Raw genomic sequence first — 23,566 nt, 5'->3', positions numbered from 1 at the left:
AATAAATTAAAATGTCGCTATATTCCATTACGCGTTATAACATTACAAATAATGTTATTTATAATTCTGTATAATGTACTACATTACTAATTTAGTTTATGATTTTGGATTCTTCCTTGTGGTAATCATCTGAAAGGTCACTGGTGATATTAATAACTACAGTTTTATCGTTTTCAGTTAGCTCGGGTTTCTTTTCTTCAAAGATGTGATTTCTGCGTGATATCTGAGTTGGGGGGGGGGTGGGGGTGGTTTCTGGGAAGACCTCGCCGTTATTTTCATTTTTTCTTTTAATATGATGCGGGCGTCGTTTAATTTTACCGAGCGAAAAGTACCGTTTTTACTTTGAGATGCCAAGTACAGACAGTAAGGAGAGTCTTTTTCAATTCTTCCGGGCTGATAGACCTACGATTACCTCGGGTAATTAAGCGGATAATTGACTTGCGAATAACACTCGTGTAAGAAAGGAGATGTGCTGTACTTGTGCATGATGATTATGGCAAGCATACTGACTATAGCTGACTAGACTAAGTTATGTTAAGTTTATATTATCTCCAGATAACTATCGCATTTATGGACAAGAGCTCTAGCAGTTTGGACTGGTGCGCGGTTTTAGGGGATTTGCCAGCGTGGAATCTTAGTGATTCACCATTACTGTAACCCTCCACGGCAGGAAGCTGACGGCGACCTCTCCCTCATAACGACAAGGCCGGACATGCTCCCCTAGTCCTTATCATGTAATACGTGGCATGATGAATCTAGATTTAATCAGTTGCTTTTAGTCATTATCTGACAAGCCCAACACCTAAACTATCCCTGAAACGTTTCCAACAATCAGTAACATCATGTTATTCCCCAGATGTGTTTGTGGACAGGATTATTGTAACCGAGTCCGACGTAGTGTTTAAGTTTTGGATCACTAACGGTCTCGGTGGGTTGTGCATTTTTATTTTATTTCCAGATATAAGATTTATTAATAGTAAAATCTCTGCCCAAATAAACACGATGATAGACGGTTCACTCCTGGCAAGCTGTACGGGCCCGTCTGTGGGTTCGCGTCTTAAGTGAAACCAAGTCCACAATGAATAGTAAAGATCGGTATTATACATGTACAAAATATGTATTTTTTCATGTATTAGGGGGAGAAAACATGCCATGGTATAAATAGATTATACTCCGTGCTTGACTAAGCACATCGCTGACAGCGACGGGCGGTTCACTGTGATCCTCTGTCTCCGTCTGACCAACTGGAAATTCAGGTTCACAGAAGTTCAATGGAATTGGCATGTTTTATTCCCATTATTATGTTGTTCTGAATTCCGTTTCGATTTTTCAGACGTGCATTTCAAGTAGCTCTATGTGTCATAGCTTTTTATTGACGATTAGGTTCGCGAAACTGGAGGCCTGCATATTTTACGCTACTGTATCCTCTAAAACAGTGATCTTGCGACGACGCTTGTTAGCGATCAGTGCGTCAGCGTGTGTCACCGAAACCAACTACATCCAAGCATAATCTTAAACGGAACCACAAGCCTTCATATTTGGGACTATCTAGACGAAATGGAAAAATATATACAGAGTGTATCTCATCAGTATTGAAATTGAAATGAATGTCATCGTTCTGATATTTGGCACTACAACAGGCGCATGTGTGGGTAGTTGCGGCCAGGAATTCATACCTGCACCGGTGCTACTAAGAGAGTCGGGGCACCGTGGCCTGGGATCGCGCAAACAAACGGTGGAGGGATGGGAAATGTCATTACGTAGCGCATCACAAACTCTTGTGCTGTAGAATGCATCAACATCTTCTTTCTGCTCCCAGAGATGTGCAGGACGCACCTTGATGTGGCACAAGATGTCCGGGCGTAATTCCGAAGCCCCCCCGCCCCCCAATGCACCGTAAGTCTGTAGTGCAGAATAAACTGTGCGTGGCTGGGTGTATGAGATGGATGAGGGAACATAGAAGCTGGCCGATGGCAATACAAACCGTGGTAATCCACAGATAAATGGGGCTTGATACTGGAGCGCCGTCCCCGCGCTGAGTGGGGGGCGAGCTGGCCGCGACTTCCAGTCCGCCTCGTTTCGTCACATATATTTCCCCATGAGAGGCAGGGGAAACGCAGGGCTGGGAAGCAGCCCGTGATGAGTCATAGCTCTTGCGGAACCGCGGGGCATCGGCTGTGGTGCGTATCCAAAGAGGGGCAGTTAATGTATGACATACTTTTAACTCCCTGAATTATTATCAGATATAGATCTGTGTGTGTATGATTTATTCAAAATGGCGTTTCACAAACGCTGTTTTTTTTTACTGAGTTCCCCATTTGCAGTGATAATAAACAAGAAAGAAAAATGCATTAAAATAAGATGCAAGTTGTGTGATGTGCAGATGCTTCATCTTCATTTGCACATAGCCTATAGATTTCCTACATATCTTTACTCCAGGCTGATTTCCCCTCGTCCTTCTGCATCTCAGTGCTCCCAGTGCTACTGCCGTTATTTAATTTCACCATGCAGCACCTTGTGCCCTATTTATAAAAGCTAAAGGTTTTTTTGTGTCTGCGGTTATCTGGGAAAATTTCACATGCCAGTTCATATTTTGGTTTTGTAGATACATTTTTGCAATGCGTGTTTTCTGAAAATAACAATTGTGTGTGTGTGTGTGTGTGTGTGTGTGGGGGGGGGGGGGGTACTTTTTTGACGGTGCATCTGTGAATGTTCAGTGCTGTGGAAAAATCCGCCTGGAATAACGCGCGTATGAGCAGATGTGCGCATCTACCCGTGTTTTGAAAACGACACGGTTCACGCCTCGCTTACCAGTCCGTGATAGCGCTCTTTCACTGCTTTTGTACTTTTGTTTACTCTGCCCTGCAAGTCACTTTCGGAGGGGAGTGGACGCTAAATAAATTAATATAAATGTAGATGCAGATTTGAGGCGCCGTTGACATGGCGACTGGCGTACCCGTAATCGTATTCACTGTGGCAGAAAGTGTCGTTTCGCACCATCTCAGTGGCATTAGTCAAATTGGATGGAGGCTTTTTAAAAAACGCATCTGAACTGCGACGTGCGTCATTAGGGCGGCATTTGCACATTCGTTGTGTTGGTGTACTGACTGGGCTTGGGGGGGATGCTTTGCTCTGTAAACTCCACCTTACTGTTACTCCAAGGGCTAAAAATGAACCTCCGATGGCTATATGGGCATCGCAGGTTATTCTGTGTCAGCAATGGGACTTGGCAGCAGAAGGGCCATCCCAGCGTCGTCCTCACACATCCCCAGGGTAGTGCCCACCCTTGTGGGCAAGTCCTGGGCAGAGAGGTTGTCTTGGGCTAGCTTGCCCAGGCTCGGGCCTGTGGCTGCATTCCTGTGGGACTACACAGAGGGCAGGTGGGCGGTGTACCCGATGACATGCTCTGCCATCACCCAGCCTCACCCAGGGCAGCTCGAGACGGCTCCAAAAACGAAGGGCAGGCTCTCATTTCCACTATCCAGCATCGAGACTCTTAATGCCACAAATACCGGCAGTGTGCAGTTGGTTTATAATTACATTTTACTTACATATTATTGGCTCCTCTGGTCTCACATCTAAAAATGAAGCAATTTCCTCACTAACGGGTGATTTCTAACGTTGCTCGTGGTCTTGCGTAAGGGCCTGGGCAGCGCTGGTCATCTGTGGCCCTGTAGCGGAGTGGGGGGGTTGGGACGGGCATCCTCGGTGCGTAATTCGCTGAGCAGGCGGAGCCTGGCAGGCCCCCCCGGGACAGCGTGGCAGATAGACGTGTGGCGAACGTGAACAGATTGGCACAGATTATTCGGTGCGGGCAGGATGCACTCGCACCGAGGCGGCTCCGCCGTGCCGGCTTCCGCGGCTCTCGTTTCCTGCCCTCTGGCCACCCTTGATACGGTGAGCCTGGCCGGGAGCCCAGCCGTACCCCACAACACATGCGACCTGGCGGGGTTTCGAGGGCTAGACAGCCGTGAGAAGCCTTTTTCGGGGGGGAGGGGCAAGCTGTAAGCCTTATGGTCTTAATTACATTCCATAGCTTTCGCTATTTCCATCAATACAATCGTCATTATTGTCATTAGAAACGAAACTGAAATGTTTAGTTAAACATTAGTGAGCACCTATCCAAAGATTTGCACCATATGCACATGTAATTGCACCATTTGTACCATTGGTGTGTTTTAAATTTGGTTACTGGAACATTCATGTGACGTTCCCCACTCGAGGGTACAACAGCAGGGCCCTCGTGAACATTTGCACTCCTGGCTTCCAGCTCACAGTCTCTAATCCCTGCGCCGGGCTGCTGTCTGCCTTGTTTTCATGACCGTCTCTCTTCTGTTTCTATTTTGGTGGTGAAAAAAATTCTCACTTTCTCTCTTAGCAGTTTTTTTTTTGCCAATTTATTTTTTTTTGATCTGATAATGTATGCATTTACGCACTTGTCAACAACGTGAGATGCATCCACTTCCCATAACCCTATATTTACATTCGCCCATTTACGTTGCCATCACATTTTTTTCTCGCATTTCTGTCCCTACTGTGTTTAAACATATCGCAGCTATGAGTAGCTACACGTAGCCACCTGCTGTTTTGGCCCCGCCCCCTCCTGTGGTGAAAGTGATTACGTGTGTGCTGGTGCCTCACGCCCGCCGCTGTGGCGCATGTGTCTGTTCTCTGTTCCATTGCGATTTTCCTACACGTCGGTGCGCTTCCTCTAACACTTGTCACTCTCCGCCCAGCACACCCAGATGTGTAAGTGGTTTCACAAGCCCAACATTCAACAGAGTGCCCCCCCCCCCCACTGTGATGTCAGAGCAGTGTCTTTTGTGAATTAGCATCCCTGCTCTGCTCACACAAACACGCAAATCAAATGACTTCTTTAAGCTGATGCATTGTCGTGTGTGCAGACCATCACCAGATCTCTCCAGGCGCCTACAATTTAAAGAAAACACTTCTATTCAAACACTGCAAAGGATTTTTTTTTTATCTTGGTCCCTAAAATCTGATCGAAGCTGAATCATCAGCAGCACATGGTTATTTCATTCTTCCACAACGCTTTTGTCACTGTGCTGACACGACAACGATATTGCAAACAGCCCAGTAATGTAAGACGCGTATTTTTAGCGTTCCCTGAAATGTAAATAGAAATATTTTGTTCAGGTTGGCCTCGGTTTTCTTCGGGAAATGAATGCGCACGTACGCGTCTTTTTGTTTCCCGTGAGACCATGTCAGGGAGCGAATGCTGTTTCCTGACCTGAAGGAAATACACGGAGGCCACAGGCTGTGTCACTTGACAGGCCCGGGAGCAGGAGAGGTGACAGCCATGCAGGAAGTTCTGCCGGGGGAGCTCCAGGCATGGCCAGTGCCCCCCAGGCATGATTATTATTTTTTTTTACTTCCTTGTTTGTTCTGTGAGGTTATCTGTGAGCACATTGTGCAGGCTGCATTTTTTTTTTTGCTTCATTCCATGCAGTTTCATGTATGAAAGAGTCAGCAAACTCCTCATTTGTACATTTAAGGCTGATTTGTACTTCCACGTAGAATCTATGCAGCAGGTAGCTGTGTAGCTGTTTAGCCTGTGCTGTAGCCTAATGTGCACCTTCTCAGAAATGTAACAACAGACATCAGGCTACGGTGTAGGGCTCACGTGATTGCGGCTATCTATGGCATGGACTCTATGCAGAAGTGTATATCAGCTTGTACTCACATATCTGCCGGTTTTATCCGAAGTGACTTACAGTAGAAGGGTTACAGTATATGTGTAATGACTGGGATTTGAACCCACTACCTTTGTGTTGTTGACACAATACTCTATTTGTAATTTTAGTGCAATCTGATAACACCATAATTCTTAAGAATTCTAACTTTTTTGACGAAGGTGATGGTTATTTGATGATGCCAATATAATTGTCAAAATCTTTGCAGACAAAAATCTATACAGCTGGCAGAAAATTAATTCTGACTCATTAATCTGTCAATTTTAAGAGCGCCAGAGCAGTGGCTCGAATGAACTCTATCCATTTTGCACTGGATAATTGTCACCTTGTTACTTGATTTGAATTTGACTGCCCTTTGTGACTTTGCTAATCAAAAAATTCAACAAGACTTCAGACCTTGATCTCTTTGTGTGTGTGTGTGTGTGTGTGTGTGTGTGCAGGCGCATGTTAATGTGATTAACCTGCTAACAGTATACATGTAATTACTCAAGTAAAACATAAATGAGAGGCTTATAGGGTACCACTGCTTACGCACAGTTCTTTGGCAAGAAAGTCCAGATGTAGCCACAAGAACTAGAAATCGAAGGAAAAAATCCTTTTGACTCTTAGCTGATGGGGCAGCCGAGTTGGTGGGTCCCAACTCCACAGCGGTATGTGGTGGAACTGGACAGACTGGTGCAGAGGGACCCAACCTTCTCATGCTAATCGTAGACCAGGCCTTCAGCCCCTCTGACTTCCCGGCAGTCTTCCTGTCTGGGAGGACCTTACCCGCCCGGCGTCACTCCGTCTGCCTCGCGTGTGGAGCTTCCACCCGACGAGGGGCGGAGCCATGACTGGGTCAATGCCTTGCTTCTCCGATTTTGCAGACGGGAGGTTGACGTTGCCGATGGTCAGGAAGGTGACGCAGAAGCAGGGTGTGATTCAGCATGATGCCACGTGTGCTGAGAAACAAACAAACAAAAATATATGTGCAAAGATATGGACACCCGTGTGACTGAGACTTGTGAGACATTTAACGACAAATTAGCGAATAAAATTAGCCTAGCTTAGCTAGCGCTTCAGGTTTGCAGCATGAGGTCCCGTTATTTGCCCAAATGGATGAGTAAAACATGGGTGTCCCCGCAGCCTTCCTCGTCCCACGTGCAGAAGCGTTATTTACATTCTAGGAGACGAGGCCGTGTTAGCGCTGGGGTATGAGCTGATCTCCCCCGAATGAGAAGCTTCGCAGGCAACACAGAGGAAATGGCGTCATGGTTCACCCGAAAACACTCTGCCGGTTACGTCAGCCCCCGTATCTGCGCCAGACCCGCCTTGGAGGGGTCGCTCCTGGAGTTCAGGCCCATGCTATGCTGGCTTCCTTCCAGCAGATCTGCATCCGCATCTGCCGGGCCCCCGGCGAGCGGAACGGGGGCCCGTGTGGTGAGGGTCCCCCTGCTGGGTTTACAGCAGGGTTAAATGAGAAGAGGGAGAGTAAGAGAGCTGGCAGTGCTGGGCTCGGCTCCACCCTAACCCTGCCATCAGCGGGCCGCTCCATCTGTCTGATCCACCCTCGGGGGGTGCTGGCTGACGGTGCTGTGTTCAGCGCCAAAGTTGTGGTGTGCGCCGGCCCTTTAAGACTCTGCACTAACGGTGCAAGCTCATCCCTCACCTTCTACACAGAGGAAACACACGAATCTCACACTATATAATCATGACACTATAATATATGTGAAGTGTCGTAGGGCTGATGCCCTGTTAGCATATCACAGGAACAGGGACGGTATGAATAGGCTTTTTAACAGGCCTTGAGCTTCAGAGCTAGGCGAGATCTTTACTTGCTCTCAAAACAGAACATAGATACAAAGAATTCCTGCAATTTCCCCCCCCATTTTTATCAGTAATCTAATCATTGCTCAGCGCTGATCACGTTTACCTTTTCATTTATATCATATGTCATTGTCACGATTATCATTGTAAAGTGCTAATGTGATTTAGAGATTTAGCCATTGTAGCCGATTTAGCTAACCGTCTCAGTGTGTCGCCGTTATGCTTGCTGTTACATTTTTTCGATAATGGTGGCCCTGTTAAATCATGCATTCGCAACATTGGATCATGTCTGCCTTGGACATGATACTTATCTCCTCTTTCCCCATCTGTCTCACCTTTGAAGTTCCCAACATGTCCCAGCTTCCAGCAGGAATGTCCCCCCCTTTGTTCTACTGGTCGGTGGCTCTCGCTGCCTTGCCATGATTGGTCCGCGACCATGTCACCTGACCCTATTGTCTTTGTGGGGATGTTACTCATGTTATAGAATGACTCAGATTTGATATTTGGCTTTAAGTGGTTGAATCAGAAGTCCTGCTTATTTCCATAGTTTTCATAAAATGTGTGAAAGAACAGGTCCACTGGCTCTCCTCCTGGTCTGGTCTATTACTAAGTAAAGTGGTCTATAAAAGGATCGTGTAGCTCATCAGTCTGGAGGAAGTCCTGACATCGATCCGCCATCGTCGATAAGCAGGACGGCTCAGGGTGCCTCTTGTGAGGAGCTCAGGCAGACGACCACATTCCCACTGTACTCGTCCCTGTGCCTGAACATCCGTCCAAGAGATGCTATCAAGGAGCGCTCACTCCACTTTTTCCTCCCAGACCCTGAATCGACGATGTCATAGGTTTGTGGGCGGGTCAGACGCCATGTCTGTCACAAACCCCGCCCCTCGCTGAGTCACCAGCGGGGTCACTTATGTCTGTAACTCGATGCATTCTCCAGTTTGCCCGACCACATTATCATCGATATTTTTACCGCCCTGCTTATTGGATTTTATCGACCAATGTAACGAGAACAGAGGACACACAGATTCAGCTCTTGCACACTCCGCCACAGCCTGACAGATTAATATTCGTAATAATCATACATAACCTAAATGTAAATGCACATTCTGAATATGGCAGTGGCATAATTTTAGCGGCTCCAGAGAGAGACAGTCAGCGTAGCTTCCAGCTACAGGATGTGTCACCGTCCTTTTGCCAGTGTCCCCTCCCACTCACCCACGCAGAAACACAAACACACACACATATACACACACCCCTCCCCCCCCCCCCCATGTGACCTTCCCTCCTTCCCACTGGAGTCCTGAGCACTAATGCCCGTAGGGGAAGGGGTCATTCTCCGCCTCCCCCGGATCAGAACCAACACGCAGCACACAGAGCCGTGAGTCACACGCTGTGCACGCGCAAGCAGGTCCTCGTTAAGGATGGCGGAGCGAGGCGGCGATGTCACGGCGCTCCGAGACGAGCCCGGCCACCTTCAGGAAAACTCATATCTCTGTAACCACCCACCCCCCCCCTCCCCATTTTCACGCCCACGTTCCCCGGGCTAAAATTAATTCTCTGGGTCTAGGCACGATGACTGTACTCTTCTCACCCAAAAGTGAAATTTCAGTAGGGGCCACGATTTTGCCCATGTATCTGCACAAAGCCTGATGCGCGCGCAGCCGTTCTGGGATATTTGGAAGCCGGGTATCTTATCTTATCAAGGAGCGACAAGGATTAGCGGTTAGATCTCTGGTGGCAGTTTGGTCCTGATATCCTCGCACGTCTGACGGCACATCCACGGGATCCTGTGCGATGCCTTTCACCGAATCTGTACCCTACAGCTCAGAGTCACATTGGGGACTGCTGCAGGAAACTGACACGTAACTCTCTGCCGTCATCCTGGGAGTCTTATTTCCCCCCCCACCCCCCACCCCCCACCCCCAGCTTTTTGTCAGATGACAGGGAGAAAAAAAACACCTGCTCTTTGGGTAATGGGGGGGTGGTCGACTGATCTAACTGCCAGGCCACTATCCCTAGTCCAGATTGTATTTTGCTCTATGTCTCCCACACAGGTGAGCTGGAGGGGGGGAGGTGAGGGGGCGGAGGTGACAGCCTGGATGACTAAAGGGACATCCTGTTGTCTGTAAATCAACAGGGGAGGGCAGCTTCAGTCCCTATGTGATGAACCCCTGTAACTTCCGGCTTGGGGACAGAGTGTCTCGCGTGTCAAGAGGTGTCAGGGACATCGTTTGTCCGTTACCGTCAACGCAATTCCTGCACGTACTTTCGTCTTTTTTTTTATATGTCACCACGCAATGGCTTCACTTTCATTTACATCTCTGCTCATAGCTTCTTGTTTCTATATAAACCGCCCCGGTGAGCACCTGTAGGCAGAGAGAGAGTCAGCTGTGGTCTCGCTGAGGCTTCGGGGGAAGACCGAGGCGTCAACGGCAGGCCGGAAACAGGGAGGGGTGGGGGCGGGGGCGGGGGGAAAGCCACAGATGTCGCCGCCCGAGTGGCAGCCGGCTGGGGCTACGGAGATGAATCAGAAGTGGACCGCGGTCGATTGGTGTAGAGTGGTGCTAACCTCCGGATTAGCGAGGCTGTTACAGACCCCAGGCGCTCCACGGCCAGAGCTATAAAGCTATAAAGGAGGCAGGGTGTAACAGCAGCCACCATTATTTCATGAGGGTGTGGACTTTATTAAGCACGCTAAATATAGAAGCGTAGGTGTAAATACACAGAGGGTCTCCTCAAAGTCTTTGGACAGTCACTTGTTACTATAGCTTCATATAAGACCACATACCTGAGCCCAATGACATCAACGGGGCCTCCATTATGCACAGCCCCTCCCACCTGGGCCCAGGACAATCTCCTCAGTGGACCCCCCCGGGATAGTGGGCCTGCCTGATCAACCTCCCAGCTTCAACCAATTCCCAAGACACGATACAGACGCTCCCCAGTTTACGATGGTTCGTGTCATGATATTTTGACTTTACGATGGGTAAAATTTTCCGCTTTCAGTACATTATTCAATAAACTACATGAAGTATTCAGCTTTAAAAAAAAATAATAATAAAATAGGCTTTGTGTTAATGATTTTGCCCAACTGTAGGCTAATGTAAGTGTTCTAAGCATGTTTAAGGTAGGCTAGCACTGTATTAAAATGCATTTTCGCCTTGCGATTGGTTTGTCAGAATGTAACCCCGACGCAACTCAGGGCGAGTCTGTACCTGCTTCACTCTTTCCTGAACCGGAGTCCTCTCCTGTCTCCAAATCCAGTCCCTGTTCCTTCCTTCTACCCCTGTGTACTGTTAGCTGTTCGCTTTCCCCGCTAGAACACACTTAAGGAGTCACTCTTTCACATTTAAAAACATCTCCGGCCTTAGGGCGCACGTGGTAACGGACCGTTCTGCCAGCGCCGGCAGCTGAAAACAGAGGTGCGCTGCATTTCATGCTTTGGACTTGTCAAAATATCTCGCCTCTAACTGCCAAAGTCTCACTGCTTGATTTCAGTATGATTGCCTGATGTTGCTAGAAGGGCTGTATGGGAAAAATGCGATTATTTGTTTTTCACAACCTCTAACTTTAATATAGAGGTCAGACCTTAAGTAGTATTGTGGTACAGTGTCACACCTACACCTCCCCCTAAAATTACATGTGGCGTTTAGACAATGATGTAAAATTAGAGGGAGGACCTATATAAATAGACAAAGCATATAGCACCCCAAGTGACTGCCTTTGTTGTGGCTCAGCGTTTCCGCTAAAGGAAGTAAGCTCGGTGGTCTGGTGGCCTGTGTTCAGCCAGTGCTGCATCTTGTGGTTATTTGTGTGAAATAAAATTAATCACATTTCACGTTACTGTACTGCTGAGCTGGACCCGGCTGCCGTCTTCCACCAGACATTTCTGGAAAGTCCCGAAAACTGGCAAGCCCGCCCACATCAACTTATGTTGCGTGGGACTGGGTTGAACGCTCTGATTCCATCTAGAAGGTTTTGTCGGGTTTAGCCTCTATGTAACATATGTCATTTCTTAAAAATAAACCGCATATATAATAAACCTACGTTGACAGTGCTATATTAAACTTACTGAGGCACTGGAGAAGAAAAACGGCTATCAGTGTTTCACTTGGATTGCATTGCTTTGTATAAAATTCGTGCAATCGACTTTTAATGCTAACATTGTGGTAGTCCCAATTATGTTATGGGGGGGTTATAGCTGATTGGTCCCTACCGATGTTGATATTATAAATAGGGTAAGAATGACATGTAGGGTAATGGGATGGTAGCTAAAGGTAGCTGTGCTCACTCAATGAAGGCTATTTACAATTGATAACTGCTCCTGTCATAATGACGGTAATGAAGAGGACATGGTCACCCCTGCATGAGACTTCGGGGGCTGCTTGATTGTGTGGACTGAGTGACTACATTTCTCCAGATGATCAGTTCCAGCTCGGTGAGTGACATCATCTCAGTGGTGATGTCAGGCAGGAGCGGGGGAATGGAGCTCTTAGCTAAACACCATCCCACACCGTTGACGGTCACCTTGGAATGTGTGACCGCTCGCTGCCTTCTCTAAGGCTGAGGGTGAATCGGGACGCAGAGAGCGGGAAATGGGGAACTGGATGTGCCCATAATGTAGCCAATTACCTGCGAGGCACCGGGCACCATAGCAGTCCAGGAAGTGAGGTCATAACCTGAAGATTGTAGGGTCCAGGCTCAGGTGGATTTCCTGCCACAGCATCCCAAGCCCGAACCGGGGCTGCTTCACTCAAGTTTCCATCTAAATAGGTGAGCGACCATCCCATCGTGTAGATATACATGCTAAGCAAATTTATGCTAAATTCTTGGGCCACATGCTGAAGACTTAAACATTCCACATGTGATTGTGTGTCATTAAGCATTTCTGCATAAGTTGACTACTTGTGGATAAGTGGAATGTCTGACCTTTTATTTTAAGGTGCGTAATCAGTGGTGATGGACAGCCAAAGTATTGTTTGCTTGCCGATGCCATTGTTTGAGAAGGAGTCTTGTGGAAGGTTCTGTTGTCTTTCGGGATGCCTTGTTATGGGTGTTTTGCCGCGGGGCCCTGGGAACACTCTCTCGTTGGCGCTCAGCCCCAAGGTGAGTGCATCGTGGGACTGCCGGTTACCAGTTTTCAGTCCGCCGTCCAGTCGTTATGACAACAGATTGATTTTCACAGCCCAAGTTTCCTGTTGGCAGTGACCGAGCAACGGCAAGAGCCAAAGAAGGTCATCAAATTGGCTTAGTAAGTGTAACTCGAATCAGTGTTGCTTATTGTCACTGTGAGGACAATAGAGGTAGTGAACGTATCCTCACTTCCTTACTGTGAGAATGAATGAAACCGCGTGGTAATTTCCAGTCACGGCCTCTTATCTCACAGTTATCTCGCCTATTAAAAATAAGAACCGATACCCTGCTGGATTACGTCTTTACCATCAACAAACCGCCGTTTGAGCTCATCCAGTGTAATACGGTTTTGATAAATGCTTCTTCCAGACAAGCAAGCAAGTTAAGAGATGCAAAGTCAGCTGAAGCACATGGGGACCAATAATCAGAGCCACTGGTGACATCAGTGCCACAGGACGTGTACAAAACGGCTGAGCAAAATCAGGGACTTCGAGGTGCTGGATCGCTGCCCCTGTAGCCCGACGTCTGATGGCATTTGAGGAAAGCTGAGGCAGGCTTGGGTCCCGTCCTGCAGTGCCGGCGATGATGGTAGGCCGCAGCCTGGCGGAGTGAATTAGACAAGAATTATAAATGTAGGCATGGGAGCAGGAGTGAGTCAGGGCCCAGGGGTATGTGATCAAAAAGCACGAAAGGGTACAAGAGTTTACAGATCTGTAAAGAGCTTAAAGCTGCAGAGATTTTAGGAACTGTGGCAGCTTGGATCAAAAACTGGCTAACTGACAGGAAGCAGCGAGTAGTTATTAGAGGCACAATGTCACAGTGGGCCTCCATTCATAGTGGGGTACCGCAGGGTTCAATTTTAGGACCACTATTGTTCCTAATTTACATTAATGATATTGACACAAATACATACAGTAAACTGGTTAAATTTGCAGACGACACCAAGGTGGGCGGTGTAGCAGATACTGATCTAGCAGCAGAGAGGCTTCAACGGGATCTGGATTTAATTAGCGAATGGGCTGATACTTGGCAGATGAAATTTAACACAGATAAATGTAAGGTAATCCATGCAGGGAGCAGAAATATAAAGTACAGATATTTTATGGGTTCCACTGAAATAAAGGTAGCTGATTACGAGAAAGATCTCGGTATGTATGTTGATGCTTCCATGTTCCACTCTCGCCAGTGTGGGGAAGCAATAAAAAAGGCGAACAGAATGTTGGGTTATATCTCTAGGTGTGTGGAGTTTAAGTCAAGGGAGGTGATGTTACACTTATATAATTCCTTGGTAAGACCCCACCTAGAATACTGTGTGCAGGTTTGGTCACCATACCTCAAGAAGGACATTGCTGCCTTAGAAAAGGTGCAACGAAGAGCTACGAGAATGATTCCTGTTCTTAGAGGAATGTCTTATGAGGAGAGGTTAGCGGAACTGAATCTGTTGAGCCTTGAGCAAAGGAGACTAAGGGGGGATATGATTCAGGTCTATAAGATTCTAACGGGTCTGGATGCTGTTCAGCCAAATGACTATTTCAATATTAGTCTAAATACTAGAACTCGTGGCCATAAGTGGAAATTAGTGGGAGAACATTTTAAAACAAATTCGAGGAAGCACTTCTTTACACAGCGTGTAGTTAGAGTATGGAATAGACTTCCTGCTAGTGTAGTGGAAGCTAAAACCATGGGTTCCTTTAAATCAGAGCTAGATAAGATTTTAACAACTCTGAGCTATTAGTTAAGTTCTCCCCAAACGAGCTTGATGGGCCGAATGGCCTCCTCTCGTTTGTAAATTTCTTATGTTCTTATGTGTGTGTGTGTGTGTGTTATTTTTACTTGGAAGGGTTCATCAGAAATGATAGCTGCAAGTCGTCAGAAACTATCTTAACACATTCTTCTCCTGTCATAACTCATGGGGCCCTCATTTTACCGCGGTAATCATAATTAAAGGTACCACATTCGCAGTCAGGCCTGAACATGTGGCTTCTCGGGAAACGTTCTCGCCCGTTTCCCTACATCTGCATGCTGGCTGATGGTAACCCAGAACCGAGTGATCTTTGTCTTGTTGGGAAATGCCAGGCCTATTTTAGCATAGCTATGTGCAGACGTTCATAGCACCAGGAAGCACCTGTTAAGCAGAGAGGGAACCGCTATTGTCTCCCTACTGCGTTGAGACCTTTCTGTGGAATTCACATGTTAATCAGGAAATTGCTCATCACGGCACAGGCTGTGAGGGTGAATCACAAAAGAATCGCAACTGTGCCGTACCTGGACTAAAGTATAGGGAGATGTTGCTTAGTTATTAGCTACAGATGAACTAAACGGATACCCTGTGAGAAAAGTAGGCCCAGGTAACATTGTAATTGCACATGACGCATGTCAGGCAACTACTGATAGACATAGAGAAGCTGGCCATGAAATGGAAACAATGTGGGGGGAGGAAATGCCCTTGTGTATTCACACATACCGGCTTGTACTCAACCCTCTTATCAAAGCTGACAGAGGTCAAGGTGACTTATTACTTGTGAGGAATTATACACTTCACACTGATGCCGAACTCTGTACAGAGCACTAATTGTGACTAATTTTGTTTTACTTGAGTTACCACAGTATTTGTGTGGGGGCAGTGGTATCTTGTGCTAGGGAAGCACACTTGTAATTGAAAGATTGCTGGTTCGAATCCCTGACCAGCAAGGTACCACTGAGGTACCCTGAGCAAGGTACCGCCCCCAAGCATTGCTCCCCGGGCGCTGAATTAGCTGCTCCCTGCTATGTCACGATGTCACATATGGGTTAAATGCAGAGAACACACTTTGTTGTGCACTGTGTGCTGTGTCAGCATTGATCACCTAATTCTACGTAATCTTCTTGCTTGATTTGCAGTGTTATTTATTGAATATCTAATTGTTTTGATAGTAATCATTAGCAGCAACTGCTTAAACAATAATTTATTATTAAATGCAAGCGTTTAAGCCTCAAATGAAGCTTTTTTGGTAACCTCATGTAACGTTCTGATTACTTTTTTATGAAGGCTTTTCCCAGAACATTTCACATTTAGTGTTTGTCAGAATCCACGTGTTTTTTTTTTTTCTTACCTTTTTTTGTTGGTTGTACTTTCAATTTGAGCCTCTTGCCGATGTTGCACAACCGCTTGGCTCGTGCATCACAGTGCGCGAAACGCACCCCGCACTTAAGCCGCAATCGGAAGCGGCGGCGGACCTGCAGCACTTTTCGGTCGAACCGGCTGGCTGGCTGCCTGCAGACGCCATAAACAGCTTAAGGTAAGTGAGGGTCTCGCGGACGTAAAATATCACCCTGCCAAAAGGAGAAGGTGCTTCACTGGCACATGCGTAGGTATCACAGGAATAAAATCTCCAGTCTGATTTTGTACACTCACGTATGTGTGCTAAAGCCCCCATTTCCTCAGTCACAATATCATTGCATCTTTAAGATATTTTATATTACCTCCTACATTTTTCTGGTTAATTCGCATAACATTTTTACGGTCCCACATTTTGATGCATAGATCCCGCTGCCTCTACTGAATGCATAGAATAGACAATACTTATAGTTTGTCGTGTGTTAAAACGTTCGTGAATTTAGTAGAAAATGCTTCTACCTTCTGTTGCGTCCTTACCGTAATTGGAAAACATATGGGTGGTGTCTGCCCACACTATCGTGATGTCATACGGAGAGATTAAACCCAGCCCCTATGTTTGGCGTCGTAATCCCGGTACCCTTTCATACAATCAACGCATCTTCTATTGGTCATCATCCACATTATATCTGGAAAAGACAGTATAAAGACGGTTCAATGCATAACTGATTTGTTTCCTTTAAGCAGGAGGACACAAACCAACCCGTACCCCAGTAACTCGTCTGTCTGTTTTTTTTGTTTATTCTGAAATTGTGTTTCCCGTTTAATCCGTAGGTCTTTAGTTTCACGAGTCTGTATTTTAAATGGTATACTAATGTTACTGGTTCACATCCATAGAATGTGTCCTTTTAAACCTGTTACCGTATTATCAGATTACAACCTACGGAAATGGAACAGGTGGCTAAAAATGGGAACGGACGGAAGGTGATATCAACCTTATTATTTTTAGTGAGCCTATCTTAATTTATAAATTTAGAAGTTCGTATTACAGACAATATTATTTTAATATAATCGATCCTTTCAGTACAATGAAAATAAGCTCGTCGGTTTTATTATATATCTTATACAAGCAAGTACCACAAGTATTCGGCGATAATAAGCGTGGCCAAGTCGTTGGAAACTTTTTATTTAGGCTATACCATTAGGTATCCAGAGTATGTCTTGGGATTATGGGTTCTGTATATCAGTTTCAAATCCATAAACCGTTGCATTCGATAACTAAACCAGAAGTTTTGTTATGACTAATTGCTGGTTCAGGCAAATTCACTCTCTCGTAAGGTGGGGGCTATAGCGTGCACAGTCAACAGCAGTGTGGGCGGTCTTTGCCTAAATCATGCCCCGTCGGTATCCATATATGGTTCGTGGCGTCACAATCCGGAGGTTCCATTCGTATAAAGCAGATAGAGCGGAATCCCCTTAGAGGAAATGTGGACACAGACGCACCGGAGAGTGCAGCTCACTCCGTTCTCTAGCCCCATGTAAGCATAGTTGAATACATTTCATTCTCGTTCAGTATTATCAGCTGTGAAGTGGCAATCAATATGAAGGTCAAAACAATAGATTGCCGGCGTCTTAAGAAAATTCTAAGGAAGGAACGTGGAAACTGCCTCATTGTGGATTGCAGACCGTATTTTTCTTTTTCGAATTCAAGTATAAAAGGTTCATTCAACGTTAACTTGAACTCCGTTATCCTTCGGAGGTCCCGGGGTGGCCCGGTACCTCTTCATTTTGTTATCCCGGATGAGAGAGCGCAGTACCAACTTCGAGAGGGTACGATTTCGACGATTGTGGCATTAGATGACAAATCGTCCCACTGGCAGAAACTGAAAAAAGACAGTATAGCACAAATTGTTATAAATACATTGTCACATCTTGCAAGTGGAACAAACATCTGCTTTCTTAAAGGTGAGTAACTGCTGTGGTTTTACCCATTCGTGAGCAATCTTTTGTCTGAACTCGTCGGCTGGTCAAGTACTAACAAGGTTTTATATTCGGAATGAATATTTAAAATTAAAAGTTAAAACTGATGTCTTTGGATTTCCAAATTTTTAAGGTCATATTTGACCGTTTTATATTAGAAAACAGTGGCTGATTTTTTTTCAGTGTCTGAAATGATATTACAGTAGTTCAGGGGTAAGAATGCAAGAAACAATAACATTCAGATAGATTTTTGTGCGTTGTTAACGGTTTCCTGCGGTTTGAAATTTTTTCTTCTGAAATAAAAACAGTGTCATATTGTTTATCACAAAGTAGCATGTTGTTCACGTTGCTGATATTTGGTTGCTACAATCGACCGAGGAATGTTTCATCTGTGGGATGAACTTAAAACGCGCGCTACGTCAAACGGGTGTTGATGACTCAGGCTGTGATCTCACAGATGTCAGCGAGGATCCTGTAGCTATTGTATTTGGTTTCGTTGCGCATTTTTTTGTAACTGATCATTTGTTGAAATATCGATATCAATAAAATGTTGAATCCGATTCAGAAAATCTCTTGTCATTTTAAAGTTAAAATGTGAAGAAATGAATGTCATGACATGACATTATAATAGTTTAAGTACTATAGTACTATAGTTTAAGATGTTTTCTTAAATAAGTTTGCCACACTCCGAATCTCAAGATCCTGTTATGACTATAGAACTTAAAAGACAAAACCGTCTCAACAATGTGTTCTCTGTGTGGGGATAATAAGGGGAAACGGCAAAACAAATCTGGGCATTATCAGCAAAGAGGGGCCACACTGAAAGGCCTTTTTATGCTTTTGTCCGACAGGAGGATATGAGACCTTTCATTCCCAGTACCCTGAACTTTGCACGGAGTTGAAACCCGTCCCACCGGCGGGAACCGAAACCGAAAAAATGGTCGGGATCAACTTGTGTGAGAAGCTCGGCGCCCAGCACAAACCAGATTACGATCAGGTACGGAAAAGGAGAGACGCTCGCGTTTCCTGGCTGCAGCCCGATTTCAATGTGGCCATTTCCCCCTTGGCAATAAATTCCTCCCGCATACATTTTAATTGTCAAATACCGTCACGCATGTGCCTTTAAAAGACATTCGAACTGATCATAGCTGTGTGTGTATATAAATAATAAACGTAATCAAAACTGTGACTATCATAGGGTATAAGAATGTGTTTTCATCTCAGATGGGAGGTCATCAATAAGTACATAATGTTTTTCAGACAGCAGTTATCATAATAAAAAAAAATTAAAGAGGAGCTGTTGGAAGTGTAGCCTATTTAATATAAAGATTAAAGTAAGACAGTGGTTTATTTGATAGCTTGAAACAAGTCTGTATTTTGTGGCACGTTTATCAGTAAAGAGAGACCGGTATTTGTATCAGATGATATGCTTGTGTGTCAGCTAAAACAACACGCTCGGCTGGAATTTGTACAGGAAACAATGTTTACAGGATTATGATTAAGCACTTACTGTCTGGCTTACTGGTTTAACGGCATCCAGGTCACCCTGTAAAATGGCGGAATGAAATCTAGCGATAGTTACGGATGCCAGCTTAGTATAGGGAGAGTGAGACACGGAGGCCTTTTCGTCTGCAAATACTCTGAGTTCACACCTGTCGCATCTTAATTTATTCCAAGACTGAAACGGTGATCTACTTTCATTAAAACGGTAGACTAATCATTTGTCATTACTTAAACGGATTAAAGCGACTGTGCTGCCTTCACACAATTCCATTAATCCTCCCACGATTTCTTGTAAAGGAGTCCCTAACATTCCACATCGTGTAGTCCTCTCAGTGAAACGCGGTGTTCCTCTGACGTATTTCTAAAGGGCGATTGGTATGGAGTACGACGATTGTGACGAGGTCACCCTGTGAAACTCAACAACACATGATAACAGGAGTGACCACTCACAGATCCGGTTTCATAAACATCCATCAGCTGTCAACGTTGCCTTAGGAGATACTATCAGCGATTCCTGACCTTGCAATCTCCCCGCATGTTTTTGAAATTAGCCATTAAGAAAGGATTTGTTGTTGGTTGTTGTTCATTTGCATGTCTTTCATTTTATCTGTTTCTGGAATCTAATTTGTACCGCCCTCTCTTCCAGGGCAAGCCCGTAGAGATCCTGCCTTTCCTATACCTTGGCAGTGCCTACCACGCCTCCAGACAAGACTACCTTGATGACCTTCACATCACAGCTTTGCTGAATGTGTCCCGAAGAGACACAGAGCAGTCCAAGGGCCACTGCAATTACAAATGGATTCCAGTGGAGGACAATCACACAGCAGACATCCACTCTCATTTCCAGGAAGCCATTGACTTCATTGGTAAGCACTGTTTTCCTCTTGGGCTTTTGTTCTTTCAGTGTACGAGGCAATGTTATATGATATATGAGATATGGAGATCCATACAATGAAATACCAGCGGCAGGGTTGATGGACATCACTCATTCATAAAGCTCCATCTCTGTGATTATTATCCATTATAGGTTACAAATAACCTTTTATTTTTTTGCAATTTTATCTCTGAGAATGAAAGCATAGACATTGTCGTTTTGCCTTTAATTAATAGCAATTCATCTAAGAATTTAGGCAGCATATATTTTTTCTCCCTACTCCGATTTTAAACCACATTATAAAGTTCACTGGCATTTCCCAAACATCTGAGAGACATCCCAGCTGCTGTGCAGATAGTATAACTGTCTTTAAAAACCGCAGAGGGCTTAAATAAGAATTTCTGTTATTGCTGCTGTGAATGAAGCAGGCAGGGCTGCCGTTCTCATTTATCTCGCAGTGCCTTTTCCCACGTCCTGCAGGGGATTAAGCTACTGTTGTTATGGGGGCTGCTCTTGATTTCTTTGAAGAAGGTACTTAATGAAGGTGTCCTCTTCCTTAACCCTTTGTACTTCGTGGCTGGGTGTGACCGCCACGTTGCTAAATTGGGTTTCTGCTGAAGACGGGTGTTGGCTAAGGTTGTTTATCTCGGGCAGGTGTACTTTTGGCTTGGAGGCAAGTAGGGAAAGGACCTGAATAGGGGAAACAAAAAGAACTAGGTAACAGTAATAGCCGAACAAAGACGGGAACTGAACTATTTACTGACCTACTGTGTGTGTCTGTCAGTGGGGGTGGTGGGGGGGGGGGGAGAGAAAATGACCTGAGGTAATCTTCTTCTTGATGCGGAACATTGTTGCACTATTGTCGACTTTAGTCCACAGCTAGTGAATTTGCTGCTTGATCTTTCAAACCCTTTAAGTAGGCACAGAGATGTGGGCAAATTGCACAGTACACAATAGGTGGGTCTTTAAACAGGCATTTTGCCTCCACCATTGGATGGTTCTGGCTTCTGTTATGTGGTTACGGGGATCTGAATACTAATGGCTATTCAGCTGGGTCCTTGATGTATTGTTGATGTAAGAATAAATCAGTGATTGAAGGGAGGCAGAGAAAAAAGGCCCTCTGAGTAATGGGCGGTGATAAATTGCAGCGCTTCGTGTGCAGCGAGCCAGTGAGTCAGGAGTCACGTGGGTAGCCACAGGTGGATATGGGCAGAAGCTGCATGATTGCGGAAAGTTTCACCAAATGACAGGTACTCTCCAGGTTGGAGGAGCTGCCAACTAAGAAGCCAGCCAGCATCATACTCATTCCGTCATGATGGTCTCCAGCATCCACCCCTCAGCTGAATTTCAATATTTGAATCTGTTACCCATAATGCACCGTTGACCTGATTTGACAACTGAAACTTGATATGAATCTGAGATGTGAAAATGGCATCCTGTTAACATTATGCAAGTTTAATTTATCAGTTTTTTTTGTTTTTTTTTTGTCTTCCAGACTGCGTAAAGCAAACAGGAGGAAAAGTCCTTGTCCATTGTGAAGCTGGGATCTCCAGGTCACCCACCATATGCATGGCGTACATCATGAAGACCAAGAGGCTGCACCTGGAGGAGGCGTTTGACTTCATCAAGCAACGGCGAGCGCTCATCTCCCCCAACTTTGGCTTCATGGGCCAGCTGCTCCAGTTCGAGTCTGAAGTGTTTTCCACTGCGTCTCCAACCTCTGCTGCCCCCTGCAGTCAAGAAACTGTCTCATTCTTATCAAAGGACTTCACCTTTAACAAAAACTATGAACCCTCTGTGTTTACGCTCCCCGGGGGCTTCCTGGCACCTATACCCCTCCAAACACCAGTTCACCAATTTAAGTTGAGTCCAATAACTGCACTTCCTTAATGTTGCTGCTTGGCCTCCTACTTGTCTCCGAATACTTGAAAAACAAAAATGTTCAGCCATTGTACAAGTTATTGAAATGATGAAGCTGGTTTGCTTGAAAGAGAGAAAAAATGACAAAACATATTTTGAAAGGACTGAGGACAAGGCAAATCTGGTGGTTCTTGAAATCCATACACACTGATGCTGTTGCCTGTGATGTATGTGTAGTAAACAGGATTATATAATTATATAATTATAGCAATAGCTGCCTTACCTTGAAGTTCCTATTACCTATTCACAGAGTGTGGAAAGGATTTTTTAATTTATTCTTATTCTTGTTTTTTACAATTTCTGTGAAAAGGTTAATAAAACATTCTTGCACAATGTGACAAAGGCTTTGTTTACTTTTTCACTACAGGAACACTATACATTAACCATACACAAACGTAAATAATTTAAATTGGTTACATGTACATGAGATTTGATACTGAATGCATCTTAGACCATCGGATTAAAAAAATAATGGTATGACGTTATATTAAGAAAAATGACGACATAATAAGAAAAAGTACTTATTTCCTAAAATGTTACGTAAACTACGCCATAAAGTAAACTAATCAAATGAAATAATGTCAATTACGTCTTCAGGATGAACAATCGGGTCTGCAGTCCTATTTGTGACATGCAATTGATAAGCAGGAAGAATACAGGAAACGGGCCGTTGTCACTGAGGATTAATTGGAGGGAAATTAATAATTCTGAGCTAACGGGTAGCCAATGTAGTGATGAAAACTGTTGTAGGCAAAGGGTGCGGCGCAAAAGCTCTAATCGGCCTCACTGGTGATAAATATTTGGAGGTGGTTCACAGAGATTCCCACGCCGGCAGCGTTCCTTCCCCACTACGCACAGGCGGTGTCTCCATCATCTTCATCGAGAACATTGAGTCATGCACTGGCGCCTCACGCCCCTAGGGCTGGGAGCGCGCAGCCGTAATCGCACGTATTGTTAGTTTAGATGAACTTCATTGATCCCAGAGGAAGATCATTGTACACAGACCTACATTTAAAGAAAGGCTGCCAAGACGATACAATCAAATAAATGCAAAGTCCAAACAAATATAAAAAGTACACTCAGAACTCTTCATTGTCAGCATGTGAACATACCGCAGTTGGTAGTGGTTCGGTGCAAACTGAAACCAGAGACGACTACAGTTAACGGGACGGTGCAAACATGAATGAAGAACAACTGTTCACTACAAATATCACGGAATACAATGGGGTTAAAAAAGTGCACAAAGAATGCTGAAAAATGGAATTTTACGGAATATGAATGAAATAAATACTACGAAAACGTTCAAATAATAAATTAGGTAGTAATATATGTACAATTAGAGGACAGACCGGACTTTTACTATAGCAGAGATTAGATGCTATATGGCGGGGGTGGGGAGCGGCGCGCCGGGAGGAGGCGTCGGAGTGCCGGATAGCGCAGGTTGGAAGGATTCCCGGCAGCGCTTTTTAGCTCAGCGGCGGAATGAGCCGGTGGGTAAAAGTGCTCCAGGAAAGCGCCCTGCGAAGCGCATGGGCAGAA

The 23,566-nt window shown here is 45.2% G+C and overlaps 1 protein-coding gene and 1 long non-coding RNA gene across 4 annotated transcripts; one reads left to right on the top strand and one right to left on the bottom strand.

Annotated features, from left to right (window-relative positions):
* The first annotated feature begins 321 nt into the window (after positions 1-321).
* Positions 322-22,369, top strand: dusp5 (dual specificity phosphatase 5). 3 transcript variants are annotated; one of them, XM_072703445.1, is made up of 5 exons: positions 322-417; positions 1,820-1,896; positions 18,582-18,727; positions 19,880-20,099; positions 21,603-22,369. In XM_072703445.1, exons 2-5 carry the CDS (start codon positions 1,890-1,892, stop codon positions 21,995-21,997), a joined length of 768 nt encoding a protein of 255 aa, XP_072559546.1. In that variant the 5' UTR covers positions 322-417; positions 1,820-1,889; the 3' UTR covers positions 21,998-22,369. The 3 variants fall into 3 exon arrangements, with proteins under 3 accessions (XP_072559546.1, XP_023676391.1, XP_023676390.1); XM_023820623.2 differs by lacking the exons at positions 322-417; positions 1,820-1,896 and adding an exon at positions 15,796-15,934; XM_023820622.2 differs by lacking the exons at positions 322-417; positions 1,820-1,896 and adding an exon at positions 16,525-17,715.
* LOC111848527 (uncharacterized) lies at positions 12,910-16,537 on the bottom strand. The gene is made up of 3 exons (XR_002839329.2): positions 16,291-16,537; positions 15,749-15,909; positions 12,910-13,256 (listed from the first exon to the last, which is right to left on the bottom strand). It is a non-coding gene; the product is annotated as an uncharacterized lncRNA (long non-coding RNA).
* Positions 22,370-23,566: the final 1,197 nt, after the last annotated feature.

The sequence above is a fragment of the Paramormyrops kingsleyae genome, chromosome 20 (genome assembly GCF_048594095.1).
Source record: "Paramormyrops kingsleyae isolate MSU_618 chromosome 20, PKINGS_0.4, whole genome shotgun sequence".
NCBI classification, from domain to species: Eukaryota; Metazoa; Chordata; class Actinopteri; order Osteoglossiformes; family Mormyridae; genus Paramormyrops; species Paramormyrops kingsleyae.
The sequence above is the reverse complement of the archived record's forward strand: the minus strand, read 5'-3'. Positions and strand labels throughout refer to the sequence as shown.